The sequence below is a fragment of the Mustela lutreola genome, chromosome 4 (assembly GCF_030435805.1).
Source record: "Mustela lutreola isolate mMusLut2 chromosome 4, mMusLut2.pri, whole genome shotgun sequence".
NCBI classification, from domain to species: domain Eukaryota; kingdom Metazoa; phylum Chordata; class Mammalia; order Carnivora; family Mustelidae; genus Mustela; species Mustela lutreola.
Window position 1 is genome coordinate 708,293 of NC_081293.1, and position 20,539 is coordinate 728,831.

The 20,539-nt window shown below is 62.6% G+C and overlaps 1 protein-coding gene across 5 annotated transcripts in view; it reads left to right on the forward strand.

The window, feature by feature from the left end:
• CFAP46 (cilia and flagella associated protein 46) overlaps positions 1-19,809 on the forward strand; it is an 89,003-nt gene extending 69,194 nt beyond the window's left edge. For 4 of the 5 annotated variants that reach the window (XM_059172764.1, XM_059172762.1, XM_059172763.1 and 1 more), the window contains exons 42-59: positions 870-974; positions 1,050-1,229; positions 1,687-1,857; positions 5,785-5,882; positions 6,313-6,389; positions 6,932-7,056; positions 7,527-7,648; positions 8,386-8,462; positions 9,692-9,853; positions 14,215-14,279; positions 14,352-14,412; positions 14,482-14,517; positions 15,039-15,141; positions 16,170-16,282; positions 17,454-17,535; positions 18,102-18,238; positions 18,341-18,421; positions 19,254-19,809. In XM_059172764.1, the coding sequence (XP_059028747.1) occupies positions 870-974; positions 1,050-1,229; positions 1,687-1,857; positions 5,785-5,882; positions 6,313-6,389; positions 6,932-7,056; positions 7,527-7,648; positions 8,386-8,462; positions 9,692-9,853; positions 14,215-14,279; positions 14,352-14,412; positions 14,482-14,517; positions 15,039-15,141; positions 16,170-16,282; positions 17,454-17,535; positions 18,102-18,238; positions 18,341-18,421; positions 19,254-19,369 (1,911 nt within the window). In that variant the 3' untranslated portion in view covers positions 19,370-19,809. Of the gene's footprint in view, positions 1-869; positions 975-1,049; positions 1,230-1,686; positions 1,858-5,784; positions 5,883-6,312; positions 6,390-6,931; positions 7,057-7,488; positions 7,649-8,385; positions 8,463-9,691; positions 9,854-14,214; positions 14,280-14,351; positions 14,413-14,481; positions 14,518-15,038; positions 15,142-16,169; positions 16,283-17,453; positions 17,536-18,101; positions 18,239-18,340; positions 18,422-19,253 lie in introns of those variants that run through there. The other variant, XM_059172765.1, reaches the window with a different exon arrangement.
• Positions 19,810-20,539: the final 730 nt, after the last annotated feature.

Consider the following 20,539-nt stretch of genomic DNA (forward strand, 5'->3'; position numbering starts at 1 on the left):
CAGAGGCAAAGTCAGGCTCGTCCCCCTGGACTCTGCTCTTTTAGGAAGACCCCAGCCCCGAGCAGCAGGGCCCCACACTCCTGTGTGAGCGCCGGTCCTGATGCCTCACCGGTCTGGATCCCAGGACCTGGGACTGGGCCCACACGCGGGTGACATGATGGAGCTCCGGCCCCTCCCTCCGTCTCTGTCCCTTGAGCACCTGCACAGGCGGCTCCGAGCAGGTGGGCGTCAGCCAGCGATGCCGGCAGCCCCCTCCCCTCGGGGCTGGGGTCCTTGCCTACGGAATGGCACTGGCAACGCTCCGTCTCAGAGGCCATCAGGGAAACACACGCAAGCAGCTTCCAAGAAGCGTGGCCCTGCAGCCCCGGCCCCGTCCCCCAGCCAGGCTCTTAAACCCTGCTGCTCCCGGCCGTGACTGCACAGACCCAGGGGCTCCCCTGTGCCTGCTGCCGCCCCCTGGCAGAGTCCCCTGGCACTCCGGAAAACCTCATCTGCGTGGCTGGTCCTGCGGTCCCTGGGGCGGGCGGGCACCTGACGTGCTCAGTCCGGGCTGCACGGTACTGGCCGCTGCCTGTACTTGGGGAGGTGATTTTGAAGGACCGAGGAAAGTAAGCACAGAATTCGATTGTTCTGAGACCAGGGACACTCGGACTTGCTTCTCTAGAGTTGCTTCCCCACACACGCTGCACCTGCCAGCCGTCGGGGATCCTGGGCCAGGGCCTTGGGGGTCAACCCGGTTGGCAAGAGGCCCGACCGCTCCCAGCAGCACACCTCACCGAGAGGTCCCACAGAGATGCCCCACGTGCGGCAGGCGCACCCAGGCTGGGCGGTGGGACGGGCGCGGGCTGACAGGAGGTACTTCTCCATAGGCCACTGCTGAGCTGAGCGGCCTTAAGCATCTGGAGACCATCCCCGAGGATGGGGCCGGCAGGAGTCACTACGAGGAGCACAGTAGGAAGTGCTCAGACCAGCAGGTATGGCCACTCACCCCCACCCCAGGATTCCGGGTCCGCAGAGCCCCCCTGAGCCCGAGCCCTGCACCCCCACAGAAGAAGATGGTGCTGGCCCAGAGGTTCCTGGCCCAGGCCTCCGAGCTGCTGCTGCAGTGCCTGCAGGTCGCCCTGGCCAGCCGCCTCCTGGATGTTGCCGCTGCTGCCAGCCTGGAGATGGTGGAGTGTACCGGCACCCTGGACCCCGCGGCCACCTGCCAGTTCCTGGCGCTGTCTCAGGTATGGTCTGCTCGGCACCCCGCCTAAGGCCTTTCTTGGCCGCCTGGGAAGGGGGCGTTCCCGGAGCACCCGGCACTCGCTCCTACGGGTGGGCTGGCCCCTGGGCCGCGGCCAGTCTCTCTGCCTTGGGAGCGTGGCGCTCAGCTGGAAGAGGACCCTCTGGAGGAAGTAGGGAAGGCCCCCTATGCTTCAGAGGGTCCCCTCGTACTGACATCCTGTGGGTCCACCAAGCCTCATGCTCTTGAGGCTCAGAGCAGAGAAGTGGGCAGGTGCCGGGGGCACAATGGGGCAGGGCCTGGTGACAGCCAGTGGCCAGGAGAAGCGCGGCATCCAAGAAGCTGGTGCCGGGAGACGCTGAGCAGCCCCTGGCCACCCCTTCCTCCCCTCGCCCTCAACAGGGGCGCCCATAGGCCCTGGCAGGGCTCAGCCTCTTAGCTCCGTCCTGTGTTTTCTTCAGAGCTGCTTGGCTTCAGAGATGATGTGGGACGTCCTGTCCACGGCCACGGCCAACACCAGCAGCTCGCAGCTGGCAGCCCTCCTGCATCTCGAGCACCAGCTGAAGCAGAAGGGGAGGACGTCCACCAGCTTGTATGCGAGTGTGGAGCAGAGGCTGGAAGTCATCTCCAAGGTGAGCGGCGAGCTGTCCACGTCTGCCCTGGCCACGCAGCCCTCCGGCATCGCTGCGTCACCAGCCTGAAGATAGCATGCACCAGCACGGCCTCTCACCAGATGTGTGGTTCTGGGGGTGTCCCTCGCCCTCTCTGACCTCCACCTCCTCGAGGGCCCCCTGGTGACTGTAAGTGCCCAGGCCTGCAGCAGGTCAGGGGGGCACAGGGCCCCTGAGGGTCTTCTGGAGGGGATGCACCTCCTTCAGCCACAGCAGAACACCGTGGACACTAGCACATCCTCCTTTGCTTGGAGGAGCAGGTGTGAGCAGGAGAGTTTAGAGAAACCTCAATGAAATGCAATGGATCAGGACGGCAGCCCAGGCGCTCTGAGGGATCCCCCACTCCCCCCTGCTTTTCTGGGCGCACCTGTGAGGGTCTGACCTCAGCCCTTCCTCCAGGGCTGCTCTTCTCCCTCTGATGCTTGGGGTCGGGCTGTCCTTTGTGTGGACCACCACGCGGCCTGCAGCGCAAGAAGCTGGGGGAGGGGCCAGGCAGAAACAGTGAGTGCAGGAGACAGTTAGGAATAGCACAGAGCAAACACGTACAAGGAAATAAATTCAAAGAGTGTAAAACCGTCATCTTAACACCTTGTGGAATTGAGCTTATCTTGTGGAAGACGATGCGAAAAGCAGGACGATTAGAGCTTACAAAGTATGGGTTCTGCCACTCCTAGGGTAGGTTAAAGTTACATTTTTATTAGATCACAGTAAGCCAAAGAAGAATGTCATGGTCCCTAGGATAACCACTAGAATAATGTGTAAGTAAGGTAGTAAAAAGAGAAAAATCAAATGGTAGCATTTTATTATCCCAAAGACAGGCAAAAAGAGTGAGGGGAGAGAATATAAAAACATAACAGTCCCAGTAGGAAAAAAGCAGGAAGAAAGCAGTTAGGAACCCAAATATAAATATAGAATTACAATAAATGTAAATCGACCAAACCCTATAGGTCAAAAACCAAGATTGTCAGGTTGGCTGAGAAGAAAAACAAAATTGAATTATATGTCGCTTAAGAGAGACCTGCTTCACATGTAAGGACACAGAAATGTCGGAAGGAAAAGCTGAGAAATAGTATCTAAGTCATGAAGATACTCATCCGGTGAAAGCCAGGTGACCCGAGGATCAGTCAGCAGGGAATCCACGTCCTTGGTCCGTACGTACCATCATCAAGCTTCACAGGCACGAAACAGAAGTGATGGGAATTCGAGTGCTGGACAGGACATCCACGCCGCCTCAGCTTCCCGTGGAAGCCACGGACCCTATATAGATCAGTAAGCATGCAGGGACATGTAGGAGAGCTGTTTGCATGTGGGTCTGCCCGGACATTCACAGAGACATCCCCTGAGCACAGCGCTGACTATGACTGGGTTCTCTTCTTACCAAGCTTGCAGGGAGCGTGTGCTCTATGGACCAGTGCTGGCCATAGCAAAGCCTGAAGACTCTCCAACTGAGGGAAAATCGTTCCCTTTGTCGTCCTGCCACAATGCAATTAAATTAGAAGTCAACAACTGAAAGATACAATCAATTTGAAATTAAACAATATCCATCAGTCAAAGGAGAAGTCACAATGAAATTTAGAAAATATTTTAAGCTGACTTAGAGAATGAAAATATCATATGTCAAAACCTATGAGACTTATCTAAAGCAGGGCTTAGAGGAAAAATACAGCCTTGAATACAGGGAGAAAATCTCACAAACAGTAATCTGGGTTTTGAATTCTAGAAGCTAGAATAAGAACATCTCTAAGAGGGACGCCTGGGTGGCTCAGTGGGTTAAGCAGCTGCCTTCGGCTCAGGTCATGATCCCAGCGTTCTGGGATCGAGTCCCACATCGGGCTCCTTGCTCGGCGGGGAGCCTGCTTCTCCCTCTGCCTCTGCCTGCCTCTCTGTCTGCCTGTGCTCGCACTCTCTCTCTCTCTCTGACAAATAAATAAAAAAATCTTTAAAAAAAAAAAAAAAAAGAACACCTCTAAGAAAAATAAACGGTAGTAAGAACCCCAATAGAAATGATGGAATTCAAGTGGGAGAGGACACCAGCAGTGGTAGAAGCGCTCCAAAGAGAAGACTAATGAAATTGATGAACATTTAGAAGATCTGAAAAGGAGAAAGAGAAAGAAAAAGAAAGAAAGGAAGGAAGAAAACCCAAAATTCCACTATCAGTGATAAAAAGACATCACAGAGCACCTTCAGACTTCCCAAAGCCATTAGGACATGTTCTATGTAACCATACTCCAGCAAAGTTGGACAATCTGGATGGAATCGAGAAATTTCTCAAAAAATACAAATTACCAAAACTGATAGAACAGAAAATCTGAGTAATTTATTATCTGTTAAAGAAATTGAATCTTTCATTAAAAACCCTGCAAAGAAAAATCCCAGCCCACTCGGTGAGGATGTGGAGAAAGAGAACCCACCTACACTGTTTATGAGAATGCGAGCTGGTGGCCACTCTGGAACACTGTGTGGAGGTCCCGCAGACGAACTACAGATACCACTTCCATATGACCCAGGGCTTGCACGACGGGCTATTTACCCAAGAAATACAGAAACACCAATTCAAAGGGACACACGAACCTCGATGTTTTTAGCAGCATTATTTACAGTAGACGAGAGATGGAAGCCGCCCAAGGGTCCCCTGACTGATGAACGGAGAAAGGAGAGGGGTCTGTGAGTGCAGTGAAGAATTATTAAGCCATAAGAATGAAATCTCGCCCTTTACAATGACAGTGTTGTGCTAAGCAAAGGAAGTCAGAGAAAAACAGATGCCATAGGATTTCACCCATATGTGGAATTTAGAAACAAAATGACCCGACAGAAAAAGACAAGCCAAGGGACAGACTGTTAACTCTAAAGAATGGGCTGATGGTCACCAGCGGGGAGTTGGGGGGACGGTTAGGTGACGGGATGGAGGCGTGCCCTTGTGCTGAGCTCGGGAGACGTGTGCAAGTGTTGGGCCATGATGCTGTGCACCTGAGACTCGTACAACACTGTGTCAGCCGTACTGCAGTTAAAATAAAAACCTAAACAATGAGCGAACCCCCGAAGGGACTCTCGGAGCACGTGTTCTGTTCTCCCTTCGATAAGAGTAAGACAGACGCTCCCACAGACGGGAACGTCCCAAAAGATAGCAAAAGGTCCGTAAACATTCCGAACGGCGCCCAGCTTCATTAGTACCCAGGGAAGTGCCCAGAGGAAGGTGGCTTCAGTCACCGCCGGGCCACCCGGACAGCTGCCACGGGCCCGTGCGGCGGCACCAGCGGGCGCAGGATGGAAGAGCGGCGGGCGGCCTGCCCCCTGCACAGGTGCTCCCCAGTCCCCAGGGCCCGTCCAGTGGCTTCGGCCAAAGCAGACATGGCCAGGAGTGGACACAGGCCATGGATGCGCATGGATAGCCCAGGACTCTGCGCCTGCGACCCCCGACCCCCGGCTTCTCCTCCGCGCTGACGGGCGCTGCCGCTGAGGGTTTTGGGCGAGGACACGGTGCGGCCTCCAGCACACTTGCAAACGCAAAGCTGGTTTCATCAGCAAGTGGGGAGCTGTGCTTGGGGGTGCGGTGGCTGCTCCAGGAGGGCTGCGGGGCCACGGCGCAGAAGGCAGGGGCCCTGCGCGTGTCACCTGGGGCACTCGGGGCACGGGCAGAGGACGGAGGGAGGGCTCGAGCAGGCCAGACAGGTTTCCCGCTGCTGCTTGCTGGGGCTCTCAGGCTCACCGGCGCCCGCAGGTCAGCTTTGTGCAGGAGACCCGGGAGGGATTCCTGGCGCGCCCTCTGCCCCCTGTGGCGGCCAGGGGGCACCCGGTCTGAGCGCCCCGCCCCCTGCACAGAGCCTCTGCGGACTTCTCGGCGAGGGGCCTGCACCGGCGCGGTCAGTGATTGCTGCCGGTCACCCACAGGCTTGGCAGAATCTCAGGGTCACGGAGCAGCACTTGACCCTCCTGAACGAAATCCCGCCCAGCTTTCGGGTCCTCACTCTGCAGCACTCGCCGGACAGGTGCGCCTTCCCGCCCCGCTCTGGGGCCGCTCCCCACCCTGCTAGCACATCTGGCAGTGGGTGCAAACCCGGCACCGGGGCTGCCAGGCGGGAGGGCATGTTGGGGTGGACCGAAGGCCCCCCCCCAGGCTGGCCGAGGCGCCCAGCCGAGATGGGTGGGGCAGCACGGCCCCGGGCGAGGCCAGGCTGGCACCTGTGGTCCGCAGCATGGCGCCTGTGCGGCGACTGAAGGCCACAGTCACCGTGGGGCAGAAGGCTTGCCGGGCACAGTCCGGATGGGCCTGTGTCCGTTCTGGCTCCCGACGTGGCCGCGGTGATCCTGGGGCGGGGCTCCGGCCGGGATGGAGGTAGGTGGTTCACTGAGTCTGCATCTCTGGGGCTCGTCTGGGACCCCACGGTCTGGTGACCCCGCCCTGCGTCCTGCCCACAGGACGCATCTGTACTGTGCTGCCTATGAGAGACCCAGGCCGGTTCCTGCGGCCAAAGGGAAGTTGCTGCAAGTGGGCGGTGAGTTCTGCCGCCTCTGCCGCCCGGGGGCGCGCGGCCCGGGGACACGTGCTGCAGGCGGGTCCACGACCCACACTTGGGGCCCAGCCCTTCCTATGCTTGCGTGGGGTTGTTGAGCTCAGGAGAGACAGGGAGGGAGGCAGGGTGGTGCTTCCTGGACCCCCGCCGCCCCTGGGGCCGGTGACGCACAGATGTGGACCAGCTGCCCCCTCCCCCTCCAGGATTTCTTCTCCCCAAACCACACACTCCCACTTTCCTCCTTACGTCTCAGGCATATAATTCCACCTAACGTTTCATGTCAAGCGGTGGAGGCTGTGGAACGGAGACATGCGTCTGTGTCCCCGCTTCTGCCAGCCCTCACGAGCGCCCCCGAGCCAGCCCTGTCCACAGCCGGGACCTTCTTCTCCCGTGGAGAAGCCACGTGCCCGCCCTCCGCTCACGCTTCCCGCTCCCCGTGCTCATGCACACCCCCGTGCTGTCCTCTGCCCGAGGGCGGTCCGTGAGGCCATGGGGTGGGGACAGGAGGGTGTCCCTCTCCACAGGCTCTTGCCAGGTGGCACGGGTGGCCGTGAATCCAGACACCCTCTCCTGCCTATTGGCCAGTGCCCAGCGGTGCAGGGAGATGGCCGAGGTCAGCAACGAAGACCTGGCTCCCAGCTCGGGCATGGTGAGGCCCCTGAGCCCAACCCCCGGGGTGCCGCGGCCACAGTGCAGGGGCCGGTCCCGGTCCGGCTGCTGCAGGGTGTGGCAGGGAGGGCTAGGTGAGTGGCACCGGCCATCCAGACCCCGCACTGCTGGACGCCCAGGTGCGGGTTCCCTCACGTAGCCGGCTCTCGCAATGCTTGAGCTCGGCTTCCTCCCGGTGTCCGCAGACACGCCAGGCGGGGGGCGGGGGGCGGGGGCCTCGCGGAGGAGCCGCAGGCAGAGCCGGCGAGTAGCTCGGTCTGTGGGGGCTCGGGTGGGCCCTGATCACGGAGCAGGCAGGGGGTGCAGGGAGCCCAGGTTTTGGGGGGAAGGGCAGGTTCGAGGGTCCGCAGGGCCCTTCCCACGCTCTGCTCTACCCGGGTGGGGGGTTATGAGCCCCCTCCCCCGCCCTCAGACGCTCCTGATCCCGGGGTGACGTCGGGGTTGGCACAGGAATTGGAAAGTGCGCGCCCAGAAAGGGAAGGACAGTCTCTGCAGCGATTCGGTGACGTCCTCGCGTCCGTGGAGGATTACCTGAGGCCGCTGTTCCCCGTGCTCAGCTGCCCTGAGGCCAGGTGCTGTGGGCTGCCAGCTCCGAGGGCAGGGGCCGGCCACATCTCCTGATTCGGGGTGGGCTTCGGGCCCCAAGTTGGCAACCTTCTTGGGACAGACAGGAGGGCCACCATCTGTCCCCAGCAGGGCCTTGAAATGGTGGAGGCAGTCAGGGATAGGGTGCCTGGGAGCCGGGGCGGCCGGGGTGGGGGGCTCAGCCTGCAGGCCTCCTCTGCTGCCTCCCTGAATCCTGGGAGGAGCCGGCTGTGGGATGGGGACGCTGTTCCCACGTGGACATCTGAGCCTTGGACGTCGTGAAGCTGAGTCAGGCCATGCAGAACGCACATCCACGATGCCCGACTTGGGACCCTCTGTCGTAGGGATCAAGCCCTTGTGCTGCTCCAAGTCTTCTCTGGGGGCGCGTCCTGGCCACTCTGGTCCCCTCAGCTGCTGCTGCCGGGAGCTGTGGGGGGTGCGGCCCAGGTCCCGAGCCCCTGTGATTCAGGTTCGGTAGAGAAGGAGTTGGGGGGCTTGGGCACGTGGTAGTTTTGAGACTTGCCAGGAGGTCGGAGACTACGCTGAGCCCTGTTTGTGCCCGCGTGTGCCATTACCACTGGCCCCCAGCGCAGGGAGACCTGTCCCCAAGAGTGAGCCACGGAAAGGGCCTCGTGGCACTCACTGCCCTGATGTTCCCCCTGTTCTTAGTACGTGTGATGTTTACATGTTTGTAAGAACCTGAGGACGTGCCTTTGACTTCCAGGACACAGATTCCCACGGCCGCTGCAGATTCCCACGGGAAATCAAAGGGCAAAGACAAGGAAAGGAAATTGTCCCACGGTGAGTGGGGGCCCGCGGGGAACTTCTGCTGGAGAACTTGGGCTGGGATTTGCCCGTCCCTCTGGGAGAGCCCAGGCAGAATGGGAACAGGCCTCCCCAGAGGGGCTCCCGGAGAGGTGGGAGGTCCCCCGTGTGGGGGCTGGGGCCGCTGCCCACAGCCCCGCCGACCCCGGCGTGTTCGCCCTTCCTGGGGAAGTGGCAGTGGCCATGTTGCTGTTGGTCTGCTGTCCGGCTGCCCAGCTCATCCTGAGTGTGCGCAGCCCAGAGGACACAAGGGGCCGAGAGCTGCTGTGTGCGCGATCCGCTGACCTTGAGGGAAGCTGTGCCCGGTGCCGCCGCGGCTAGGCTGTGGCCTGTCCGTGCGGGTTCAGGCACTCAGCCCGGCACCTGCCGTTTTATAAATCACTTTCTCAAGGGCATTTTCATTGGTTGATTTTCTGTCGCCCCCACGACAGAAGGGACAGGCGGGCTGCTCTATCCAAGGGTGTTTTGATTCCCAAAAGCGCCTGGCGGTGGCTTCGGGCCAACAGCAAGCCCCAGACACGGCTGCTCCAGGTCCCACACCGGGGCCCCGCCTCCTGGGGCCGGCCCTGAGGGTGAGGGGCCAGAGTTTGCCCACCTGAGACCACTTTTGTGAATGAGATTCTGCCCTAAAGATTCCCCAGATTAAGGCCTCTGATCACTTTGAAGTAATTTGCTTTTACTTAGTACGTACAGTGAATCCAGTCCCCTTGTCCCCTTACACCTGCCACAAAGAGCCGGTTTTCTCCCAGGCCGGGAGGGTCCGAGAGCTCCTCCACGGGCTGCATGGCCCCTGGAGAACCTGCCACATCGCGGGGTGCAAGTCCTTTAGCTTATGTCTTCATTCTTTGAAAGGGGGGCTCCGAGGTTGGGAGGAGTCATGACATTCCTGGACCTGCCCTGGGAACTGGCTGCCCCATGGGGGGCAGGTCCTCGAAACACGGAGGACGCAATGGCCCTGTGACCTGGGCCCTGCCTGGGTCTGAGCTGTGACTCAGCCTGAACCAGTGTCCATCCCCCCCAGAGAGTCCGGGCGCGCTCCAGGCCCTACTCCTCACAGGCCGAGCCCAGCCCAGAATTTTCCTGTGTGTACGACCCAGCTGCTGCCCTGCGGACAGACGGACCCAGACAGACCCACCCAGGGGCTTGCCCGTCCGAGGGAGCATGTCTCCTGCTGCCTTTGTAGCTGGTGTCTCCCCCGTGCACAGTTCAGCTCGACGCTGCAGACAACGTCGTCCTCGTTGTGGACAAGCATCTCCTGGAGCTGCCGCTGGAAGGTCTTCCCGTGTTCGAGGAGGAGACGGTCTCCGCTCTGTCCCGAGACTTCTCCCTGCAGATGCTGTGCAACCGCCTCCGTAAGGAGGAGACAGGTAAGGGGCGCCCCGGGCCACACTCACACTGACCGTCTGTCCGGCCCCGTCTGCAGTGCCTCGCGTGCGCTCCTGTCAGACGCCGCTTGTCCCGCTCCTTTCCAGGCCCTCGTCTGCTCGGAGGTGGTCAGAGAGCCCCTGCCGTGCGCCCAGTGTCTGCGAGGGGCTAAAGCTGAAGGGGACACAGCACATTGTTGTTGCCTCACACACCTCTGCTCGGATGGCGGGGATGGGTGCGACCCACCATAGGGCTCCTCCTCTCCCAGGCGGTGAGGGAGAGCACCAGGAGACGGAGGACACTCAGGCCGGGGGCAGCCGCGCACTCGGGCTGACCGTGCGTGTCCCGGGGGCTGTTCGCGCCCACGTGCCCAGTGCCGGTCGCCTGTGCTCTGTGCGGGCTGCTGCTCGGCTAAAGACAACTAGCTTGGACTTTGGCTTCCATCAGGAGGAGGTAACAGGGACCGAATTTGCCGTCCGGCGGGACAAGTGAAGACCAGAATAGGTAGAGCGTGGGTTTCGGACAGCGGAGGACAGGCCGCGTGAAGCCCGGTCCCTGAGAACACGGCCGACTCACGGAGGACGGGCCGTGCGCCCAGAGGAGCTGACCACCTGGCGTCAGAGCCCTCGGAGGGGGACACAGGAATTAGTAATGGCCAGTGTCCCCCCACCCCGATCTGATGAAAACCATAAGCCCATGTGTCCAGAAACTTCCATAAACCCCAGACAGAGGCAGCGGAGAGGAGAGTCCGGGGCAGGTGCTCAGAGGGACGAGAGCTCAGCAGCAGCCACGGGCCACGCAGAAGCGAGGGCAGGAGAGACCCCAACTTCCGACGGAGACAGCCCGGCGGCGAGCGACAGCCTCCTGCCCCACACCGTGAAGGCGAGGGGAGCACAAAGCTCAGGAGAATGTGGAAACGGAAGGAAGAGGGAGAGGGGCTCGAAGAGCGGAGGGGCCGGGGGGACGGACGGCGGCGCGCATGCCCTCCTCGGACGGGGCCGGCCGCGACCAGCAGGGAGGGCCCTCCGCGGGGCAGCTCGCGGGGTCCGAGACCCCCTCAAACAACAGGACGGCAACACACCACCTCACGTTCCGGGCTACGTTGTAGACTTGCTCGTGTCCGCGTCTAGGGCCACGTTTTGCCAGTTGTCTGGTTTTTGTTGTTTTCGGTTTGTGGGGTTCCATGGTTTCCCTATGGAGCTTCTTCTTATTTAAGTGAGGGACAGAGACCGTCTCGCGCTCTAGCTCGTCCGCTCACGGGCCCATGTGGTCCAGCACGAGGTTCTAATAGAGCCAAAGTATCAACTTCCTCTCACTTGCTGGCGCTTTGGGCCTTTTTAAAAACTTGTTTTCTTACTTCGCGGCCATGAAGCTCCTCCCCATGACACGCATGAGTGCGTCTGTTTTCCCTCCGTGCCCACAGCGGGAGGAGCGGCTCCCTTTCTCCGCGCGCGAGCGCCCTGGACCGGAGTATCCTTTCTCCTCAGCTCCGCGTGGCCAGGGCTGGTGGCCGCGGCAGAGAAGGGCCATCCCGGGACAGGGGGAGGCCTGGTGGCCTGGACGTGCACCCCTGTTTGCTGCAATCTGGGAGTGGGACCCGGGGGCTGGGCTGGCACGGGAGCGTGTCCTGGATGAGCCAGGAGCCCCGAGGACAGCACCGGCTCCTCCCAAGACGGAGGCAGGAGGGTCACGGAGACCCGGGAGGAGGCTGGGCTGCTGCCTCTAAGGTCGGGGAGGCCCCGCCGTGGCCATCAGAGGCTGCAGGAGACCGAACCCGATTCTCCCCAGCGCCGCACCCACACCCTGATTGTCGCCCAGGGGGACCCCGTTCGACCCTGACCTCCAGGTCTGTGAGACACCACACGTGTGGGGGAATTTGTTGCAGCAGCCACGGGAAATGCCGACCAAGTGTGAGCTCAGGGTCTGCACGCGTCGCCGAGCGCGGAGGGCCCTGCGCACCCCGAGGCCGGAGCTGCTCTGGCCGCAGGCATGTTTGAGGGTGAAACGTTCCCAGTAGGTCTTTCAGGAGAACCACCAGAGACAGAACCGGTGTTTGAACGCCAGACCAACAGAGGAAACCGGCAGGAGAACAAGCGATGCGGACACCTCGCCCAGTGGCCAGCGAGAGGACCCGGGGGAAGACTAAAAGTCAAAGGGCAGCGTGGTGGGGATGAGTCCACGCGGGTCAGAAGTCAGCACGCGGCCACACCAGGCTCCGTGACCGCGCGTGACGAGGCCGTCGTGTGAAACAGACCGACCACGGGCGCACGGTCAGGGCTGGGCTCATTCCCGGGTGACGAGGTCGGGTCACCAGCAGGATAAACGCGCTGCGCCTCACAGCGTCTGACGCAAGGAGCGGCCCACGCCCAGGGCAGGACGGGCGGCCCGGCCCGCTGAGGTAGACCGCACTCACCCGCACGTCCGGCCGGCCGCACAAACGGCGGGAAGCGGAGAGAGTCTGAGCCGGGCCTGGACAGACAGACACGGGAGCCGCACAGCAACTGGGACGTTCTCCGTCTGCCCGGCCCAGGGCGCTCAGCAGCCCCGCCACAGCCGCCTCAGGACAGAAGCCACTACCAGGAGGCCGAGGTGCCTGCAAACTTAGAAACTGGCTTCTGCTGGTCTCCCGGGACTCAGGAGACGTGACCACAGGAAGCCCGAGACCGGCGTTAGAGCAGCAGGTGCGAAGGGCCGCACAGCTCCGGACGTTTGTGTCAGAGCAGGGGGGCTGGAGGCGCGCGAGCCGAGCCCCGGCCCCCGCAGCTGGAGCCAGGACGGCAGACGAAACGGGAGAAAGACCCCAAGAAAGCAGGGGACGCGTACAATGAGCACGCGAGCAGACAACAGCAAACAAAGCAGTATGCATTTTTAAAAATACATTATTTGTTTGACAGAGAGGGAGAGGGCACTAGTGGGGGGAGGGAGCGGGAGCAGCAGACGCCCCTCCGAGCGGGGAGCCCGATGCGGGACGCGATCCCAGGATCCCAGTAGCATCTGAAGCAAGGAGCGGCCCACCGCAGGGCAGGGCCCCGGGATCACGACGTGAGCCGAGGGCAGATGCTAACCGACGGAGCCCCCGCCAGGCATCTGGAAATAAACAGTTTTAAAAACTCATAAAATAGACACATTCTGGTAAGAATGACCAAGAAAAAAAGCGGATGGGGCACATATACACAAAGTTAGGAATGAAAAGACACCAGCTCCACGATGCGTCAGAGACTTAAGAGATCCTGAGGGCCCTGAGGACAGCGTATTCGCACCCTGAGGCAAAGCGGACCAAGTCCTGCTCCCAGACTCAAGACGGAAAAGCCCGAGTTCCCGGAACCAGCCGGAAGGGAGAAGGCAGAGCTGCTCCTTTGAGATCGTCAGACTTTCCAGAAACCGTCCCCATCAGTCTCCACAGACAGCCCTGAGAAGAGAGAAGAGGCCAACCCGTCCTCGGCGTCTGTCGGCCCCGACACCCAAACGGCCAAGGGCAGCACAAGAGAGAAGAACAGAACTCGCGCCGCCCAGCCTGCCCTCAAGAGCTCACCAGGGTCGTCACATCGGGTTACAGGGACGCGGACGTCTACGGGGCCGTCGCTGCAGGGGGAGAGCAGCGGGTCGATGTGTGCGTTCGTGACAGGCGTGTCCCGCGAGCGGGACACACGGAACACCCCGCGCCCCGGGGAAGCCCGTGCAGACCCGGGGCCGATGGCACAGCCAGGGAGCTGCCCCGGCAGAAAGGAGCGGCGGGGGCGGAAGGAGGGAACTGTCCTGGGTTTGGGGCCCGCCGCGATCTTGCCGCAGAATCCGGCAGCCGTGGAACAGAGACGTTCACGTCCGCAGCAGCAGGCACAGGAGCCGCTGCGCCCGGGGCCTCTGACCGGGCCGCCACGGGCGCGCTGGGCGAACGGACAGCCGGGCCGGCCGCGGGGCCTCCGGTGACTGTTCTGCCCCGGGCGCAGCGCGCCTTCATGTTTCAGAAACTCCGGCTCTCTTGGCTTTACAAACCTGAAAGCCAGTTGTTCTCACCACTTTATGCATTTTTCTCTTAAGGTGAAAAAATTAACCATTTTAAAGTAAACCGTTCAGGGGCGTCTGGGTGGCTCAGTGGGCTAAGCTCTGCCTTCGGCTCAGGTCATGATCGCAGGGTCCTGGGATCGAGTCCCACATCGGGCTCTCTGCTCAGCGGGGAGCCTGCTTCCCTCTCTCTCTCTCTCTGCCTGCCTCTCTACTTACCTGTGATCTCTGTCTGTCAAATAAATAAATAGAATCTTAAGAAAAAAAGTAAAGTGAACCGTTCAGGGGCATTTCGTGTGTTCAGAATGCTGGTGCTACCTCCTGTGCCAGCCCAGACACCCCCTTCTTCTGCTGTCCACAGCCGAGGGGGCCGTGAGGAAGGAAGGTCGAGGCCGGAAGAGGAGCCCCGCGAAGAAGGGACAGAAGGTGGCAGGCGGGCGCGGGGGGCGGGGCCCCCACCAGGACGCAGGCCTCCAACGACCCTTGTCTCTGGTGCAGGACGCCCCGCCCCGGCTCCTCCCCCATGACTGCGTCCTCGTGGACACCGACAACTTCAAGTGTATCCTTTATGGTCCCGCTGCCCGGGACACCCCGGGGCGAGCGCTGTTTCTCCTTAACCCAGACCTAGTCGTCGTGGACCCCTACGAGGAGGCGCGGGGCATCGGTGAGCGCCTCCCGCGGGCCCTCGACGCGCACACACATGGGCACACACATGCGCACACACACGCCACATGCCATCCTCCGGGCTCTGCCCTCGGCTGCCTCCCGTTCCACGGACCACGGGAGGTGGGGGCAGTGGGGTCCTGTGGCCTGTGGCCATCACAGTCAAGTCAGGACGAGACGGTAGGAAAAGTGAACCCTGAAGTGAGGTACGCCGCCCCCTTCCCAGAGCCGGAAACCCCCCACCCTCCGCAGCCTGAGTGTCTAATTCCTGTGGTTCTTCTTTTCTAAACGGGTTTTTAAAATTTCTTTCCATCACTTCTCGGCCTTTTGGCCAAGATCAAGTGTAAAGTCTCTTTACAAAGGAGGGAAGGCGCACGGGCATTTGCACAAGCGCCAGACCGACTCCAGCACGTCTGGGATCTCCACGCCAGGGGCCACGCCAGGGGCTGCCTGCTGCCCACCCCTCGAGTCCCCCTGAGAGACGAGCTCCCGTGTTTTGTGTCCGTTCAATTCCTGCTGCAGAAAAGCTGACTCCTGTCTTCGTCACCCGGGACATCTTGGAAAGACACCGAGACTCGCTCACTGCGCTCTGGGAGGGGCATCTGGGAAGCAAGCACGTCCCCAGGTTGGTGTCCGGGCGTCTGGGGACACGGTCCTGCAGGTGCACGCGAGCTAGCTGGGGGCGCTGCGCGCACGGTGGGGACTGCTGTCCTCTGCCCCCCCATCCCTCCCTCAGGCTCCCCCCACCCTGACCCCCCATTCTGTCCTGTCAACTCCCCCCACCCCATCCGCAGAGGAGCCCAGTGTCTGGCCTTCCTCGGTCACACAGCAGGCTCCTCGGTCCTCACGGCGCCTGCATGGAGGCCTCACTGCCCCCGCCCCGCTGCTGCGGCCCCGGGGTCCCCCAGCCAGTCCAGTGCAGGGCGTGCCCCCGGCTTCCGGACTCTAGACTTGCAGAGGGGCGTGGGGAGGTGGGAGGGGTGGAGGGGTGTGTGTGAGGGAGAACCTGCTAGAGAGGGACGGACTGCAGGACCCTGGACTGCGAGACAGAAGGTGGGGCCCCCATGGGGCGGGGCTGCGGGAGGGAAGGGCGGGGCCCGTGGGGGCGGGGCTGCGGGAGAAGGGGCGGGGATGTGGGCGGGGCCCGAGTGGGCGGGGCCTGTGAGTGGAGAAGGGGCAGCATTGCAGAGGGGCCTGCTGGAGAAGGGCAGGGGGGCGCGCGGGCGGGGCCTGCGGGAGGGGCGGGGCCTGCTGGGGGCGGGGACGCCCCCCCCCCCCCCGCCGGGCGTTTTCTCAGAAACCTGGGGGTGGTTGGCCCTCAGGGAAGAGTCCCTCCAGCCCTTTCCAGAGCCAGAGCTCAGCGAGAGGAGAGAGCGTTGCAGGTACCCGAGGTCCGTTCTCGGGAGAACCGGGGCTAGAACCCGAGACGGAGGTGGACGCTGCTCCAGGACGGTGGACGTTAGCCTTGTCCTGGCAGGGGTGGGGCGGGGAGTGAGGAGCGCAGGGCAGGCTGTGCTTTCAGAGCACGTCCTGACGTCTGTCGCGCCTGCTGCCCTGGGCCAGATGTGGTCCGGGCCCCAGCACCCCCGGGCACCCTGACTCCCGCTGCCTGCCTCCGGCCCCACCCGCCGGGCACCCTGCTTCCCTCCGCAGCCAGGCCGAGTGGGAGCAGCTCCTGGGCAGCTGCAGCGGCTTCTTCTTCTACGGGATGGAGAGCTTTCTGTCCCACGTCCTGGTGGAGCGCTTGGCTGCCATGAACCTACGAGGTGAGACGGTCCCTCGGGGCCCCCAGCAGCCCCCCAAGTGCGTGAGATGCGTCCACTCAGGGACAGAGCAAGGCTCCTGTGTCCCCATCGGTCATTGTCTAAACCAGGGTTCAGGGGGCCTGGGCAAGCACAGCACGGCTCTGGGGGACGTGCCCTCCTGCTCGCGTCCCGCCTCTGCTTCTCAGAGACCCAGTTCAGAATTCCAGACCGGCCGGTGCAGCCAGAGGCGGGGACTGGGAGGGTCACCCGCAGAGCTGGGCCTGCAGAGACCAGGAGGTCTACGGTGGGCATTTCCAGAACACACTGACCAGAGCCCCCCGCCCCCCGTAAACATGGGCACTGTAGGCCTTGCGGTCCCTCTGGCTGCCCCCTGAGGACTTCTGAGTGGGCGGTCTGGCTCGCTCTTGAGAGACCTTGTCCCCAGGCAGGGGCAGACCGGCCGCACCACACTGTCACTAGGAGAGCCTTTTCAGGGACCCTCAAGAGGCACGTAGCCCAGTGACGACAGCATAACAAGCACATGGACATGTGTCCCATGGTCAGGGCACCTGAACACCCTCACATCATTATCTGCTGTCTGGCTCCCTCCCAGCCCCCTGGAGAAGGGCCATGCAACAGCCCGCCTAGCCCTGGAAGCCTGCCCGTGGTGGCACGTTCCTTGCCCCAAGTGGAGGTAGAAACAAGGCTCAGATGTGTGAGGTCACAGGAATTCTTAGGCCCAGCAGGCTCGTGCGGGAGCAGCAGCACTCCTGGAGCCCCTGTTCCCGACCGAGGCTGGTCCTGGTGCCCGCCCTCAGCCAGGCCACGGCAGGAAGCGGGCAGCCGACTCTGTGCATGTGGGGCTGCCGGCATGCCCACGGCCGAGTGTTGCTGTGTCATTGGGCACACAGGGCCGTGAGCCTGAGACCATCCCTGGCAGGTTGGGGAGCCGGAGCTGAGCCAGTTGCGCAAGATGACTGAAAGGGTGTGGGGTTCCCGAGGCAGATAACGTCCCTGTGGGCTGGTGCAGCCGGTGGGTCTTGGGAAAGGGTATATGGACGTCAGGTCTGAGCCTCCTTTGCGTCGGGCTGCGTTTCCCTGAGGCTCCCACACCCCGGGCAACATCCCAGGCTGCACCGGCCTCCTGCTCCTGGGCGTGCGACTGCAGGACTGTCCCTCCTGTGCCCCGCAGAGTGCCAGATGATGGTCCTGCTGGACCTGACGCGGTCCTACGAGAGCATGCAGCGGCATGTGGAGAACTCCGAGAAGAAGAGGTGCCTGCCGTCCCCTACACCAGCTTGAGCCAGCAGCCTGGCCTCCACACACTCAATGGGGGTGTCCAGGGCCTGCGACTGATGGGTGTGCTTCCCAGGGAGGAGGGGACAGCGTGCCCCTGTGTCCCTGGGCGGAGCCATTTGCTCCCAGTGTCTTTCCTGGAAGAGTCTTGTTGGGGGGTGTGCAGCGGAGGAGGGAGCAGCGGCCGCCTAAGGCCTGTGGGGCCTGGGCCAGGGGGCGGAGGGCTGGCGGCTGGAGGGCGCCCTGGCTTCCAAGCTCCCCACATCCCACGCACCCCAGGGCCTATGTGGGCTGCCAAGGTGGCTGAGCCGCAGCCCGTCTCACCGTGATGCTTTGTCTTCTGATTCCACCGCAAGGCTGGGAGTGGTCCCGAACCTCCGGAAGCCTTGTTTTGTTAAATGGCATTTCAGGCGGGCAGGGGGTGGGGGAGGTGGTTCCTGAGTCTTTTAAGATCCTGAAGAGTTGTCAGTCCGATACTTGGTGCCTGTTGGGCTGTGGCCTGGGGTTGGCTCAGGCCGTCCCACTGGACCTCGATCCCCCCCAGTGTGCCCCAGCTGTCCTTGGAGGACCCCATCAAGACCGCCGTCCTTCTGAGTCTGGTAGGGGTCAGGAGCATCCTGGCAAACCAGTGGCCGACATTCCTGCAGGACAACGCGCTGCGGGCCAGCATCCTGTGGGAAAGTGAGTGGGCGCGGGTGTCCCAGGTCCATCCCCAGCCCTGTGGGCCTCTCTTGAAGCCGGCCAGCAGCGCCCCGGCCAGTCTGAGGGATGTTTCCTTCCTAGGCATGCTCACTGTTGGCCGGCCGATCGGGAGAGCCGTCCGTCTCCTTCAGAGAATGGGAGCTGGTGACCCGGGGAGCCACGGTAATGGATGCTGTCCCCCATCCCCGTGGCCACCTCCCAGCCAGCGTCCCCGCGGCGCCGCAGGGCTGGGGTGCCCGCCGTTTCCAGGCCACTTCTGGGGCTCAGCACGTGCTGCCCGAGAGCACAGCCTCCCCAGTGAGTGCTGGCAGCACAGGTCCTCAGGGCCAAACACACCAGGCGTTGGAAAGGTTCAAGGTGCCCATGTTCTGGAAGGCCAGGTGTGCTCACTGGGGCGGGAGCATGAAACCTTCAAAATGCACGGTGCAAAAGGAGCTGAAAACTTAGAAGTGACGTAGTCCACAGTGCCCAGAACGCGGCCACCAAACAGTAGAGGCTGTTGAACACGTGTGGGAGGAAGGGAGTAGGCCCTGGCGCTGGCCGGCGCCTGAAGAGGGGGCGCGGCTAGAGGAGTCCGTGGGGTGAGCAGCTGCTGGGGAGTCGCTTTGGGGACAGAAGAAGGGGAAGCCACGGCGCCGCGTGGCCTGTTGTCCCCCGTGGATGTGCGCTGAAAGGAAGGGACCAAACCGTGACTGTCACACAGGTCCCCCCAACAGTCAGGGTGGCCGTCAGCTGGGGGCCAGAGAGGCCCAGAGCGGGTGGGATCTTCTGACCCCTGGCCCGCAGGGCTGGGACTGGTATGGGAGGGGCAGGCGGGCCCAGGCCTGGCCAGGTCCCTCCCTGGCTGGGTGCCACCGCCTGTGGGCCTCCGTGTCCGTGGAGGTGGACGCGTGGTAGGTCCACAGGTGAGGCTGCGTCTGGAGGCAGGGGCAGGAGCACCCTTGTCCACGGCGAGCCCCACCCCAGTGAGCCGCGCTGCCCCACTCTCCCTCAGGTGAGCCTCCGTGGGACAAGCAGCTGTCCCCCCCGCCACAGCTCAGCGACTCTGAGCGGCTGCCCGTCGCCCTCAACTTGGTCCTGTACGGGCTGCCGCACCTGGCCATCGGGTGACTCCCCCAGGGAAGGACATGGACTGCCTCTCCCAGGACCCACCACCAGCCCTGCCCACCTAGGGTGCCCCTCCTGCGGTGACCCTGCCCCCAGACCCCAGTTCTGTTCAGTCACGCCAGGGCCCTCCCAAGTCTGATCTGCTCTGGCGCCGCCTCCTCAGTTTCCTCCTGCCCGGCCCGCACGGGGCCCCTTGCGGGGTGAGGAGCGTCTCTGTGGGGCTCTGCATGGGGGCTGACCACACAGCAGCCAGGACCCCCAGAACCCTCCCCTGCCCTGTGCGTTCCCTCGGGTCCCAGTGGTGGGGGAGCCGCCTGTATTTGGGGGAGGGGCTGGCCCTGGGGCTGAGGCTCTCGGTCCCTCGAGGCCCACGGTGGTCCCCGGACAAGGAAAGCCATCGTGTTTGGTGTAAGCGCTTTAGTAAATGATGTCGAGTGTCTGCATCACGTGTCTGTGCTGTGGTCTGTGACCCTGGGTGCGCGGCAAGGCCTGAGTCTCCGGAAGGGGATGCTCTCTGTCCAGCGGTGTGCCAGGTGGCGCTCAGCCAGTGTTTGCCGAATGAGTGAATGTGTGAAATCCAGCCCCAGGGCCCGTGGATGCCCCCCAGGAGAGGAACAGAAGCTCCATGGAGAGCCACAGTGTGTCTGGAAGTGGCCGGAAGTGGGTCTCAGAGGCCCCAGGGCAGAGCGTGCTGCAGCCGCCTGTGGGCACCACGGCGGACTGGGGGAGCCTGGGGAGAAGCCACTGTCTGCAGAGCTGGACGCTCAGCCAGACTCGAGGGTGGCCGTAGGAAGAAGACATGCCCTGGTCCCCAGGAGGCGTTCTCCCACCAGGCCCCAAGCCTTCCTGGCCCACATGGAGACCAGGGCGAGGTGCTAGGAGGTACTAGGAGCCGGTGTCCCAAGAGTCTTGCGGGCTGGGGGCAGGGACAGGGAGAGCCAGCTCGAGGTTTCTCTCCGGTGGAGCCGGTGCCGTTAGAGAGCCCATGGTCTGGGGCAAGCAGGTCGAAGTGTCTTCGGGCACTGGGTCCTGGCAAGCAGCCCCTCAGACATCGGCCAGGGCCAGGCCACAGAACGCCCTGGGCCCCAGGAAGCCTGTGGGAAGGCCTGGGGACACTGGCCCTGGGGGCTGCTAGGACAGCTCTTCCCAGGCCTCCGACACGGCGAGGTGTCC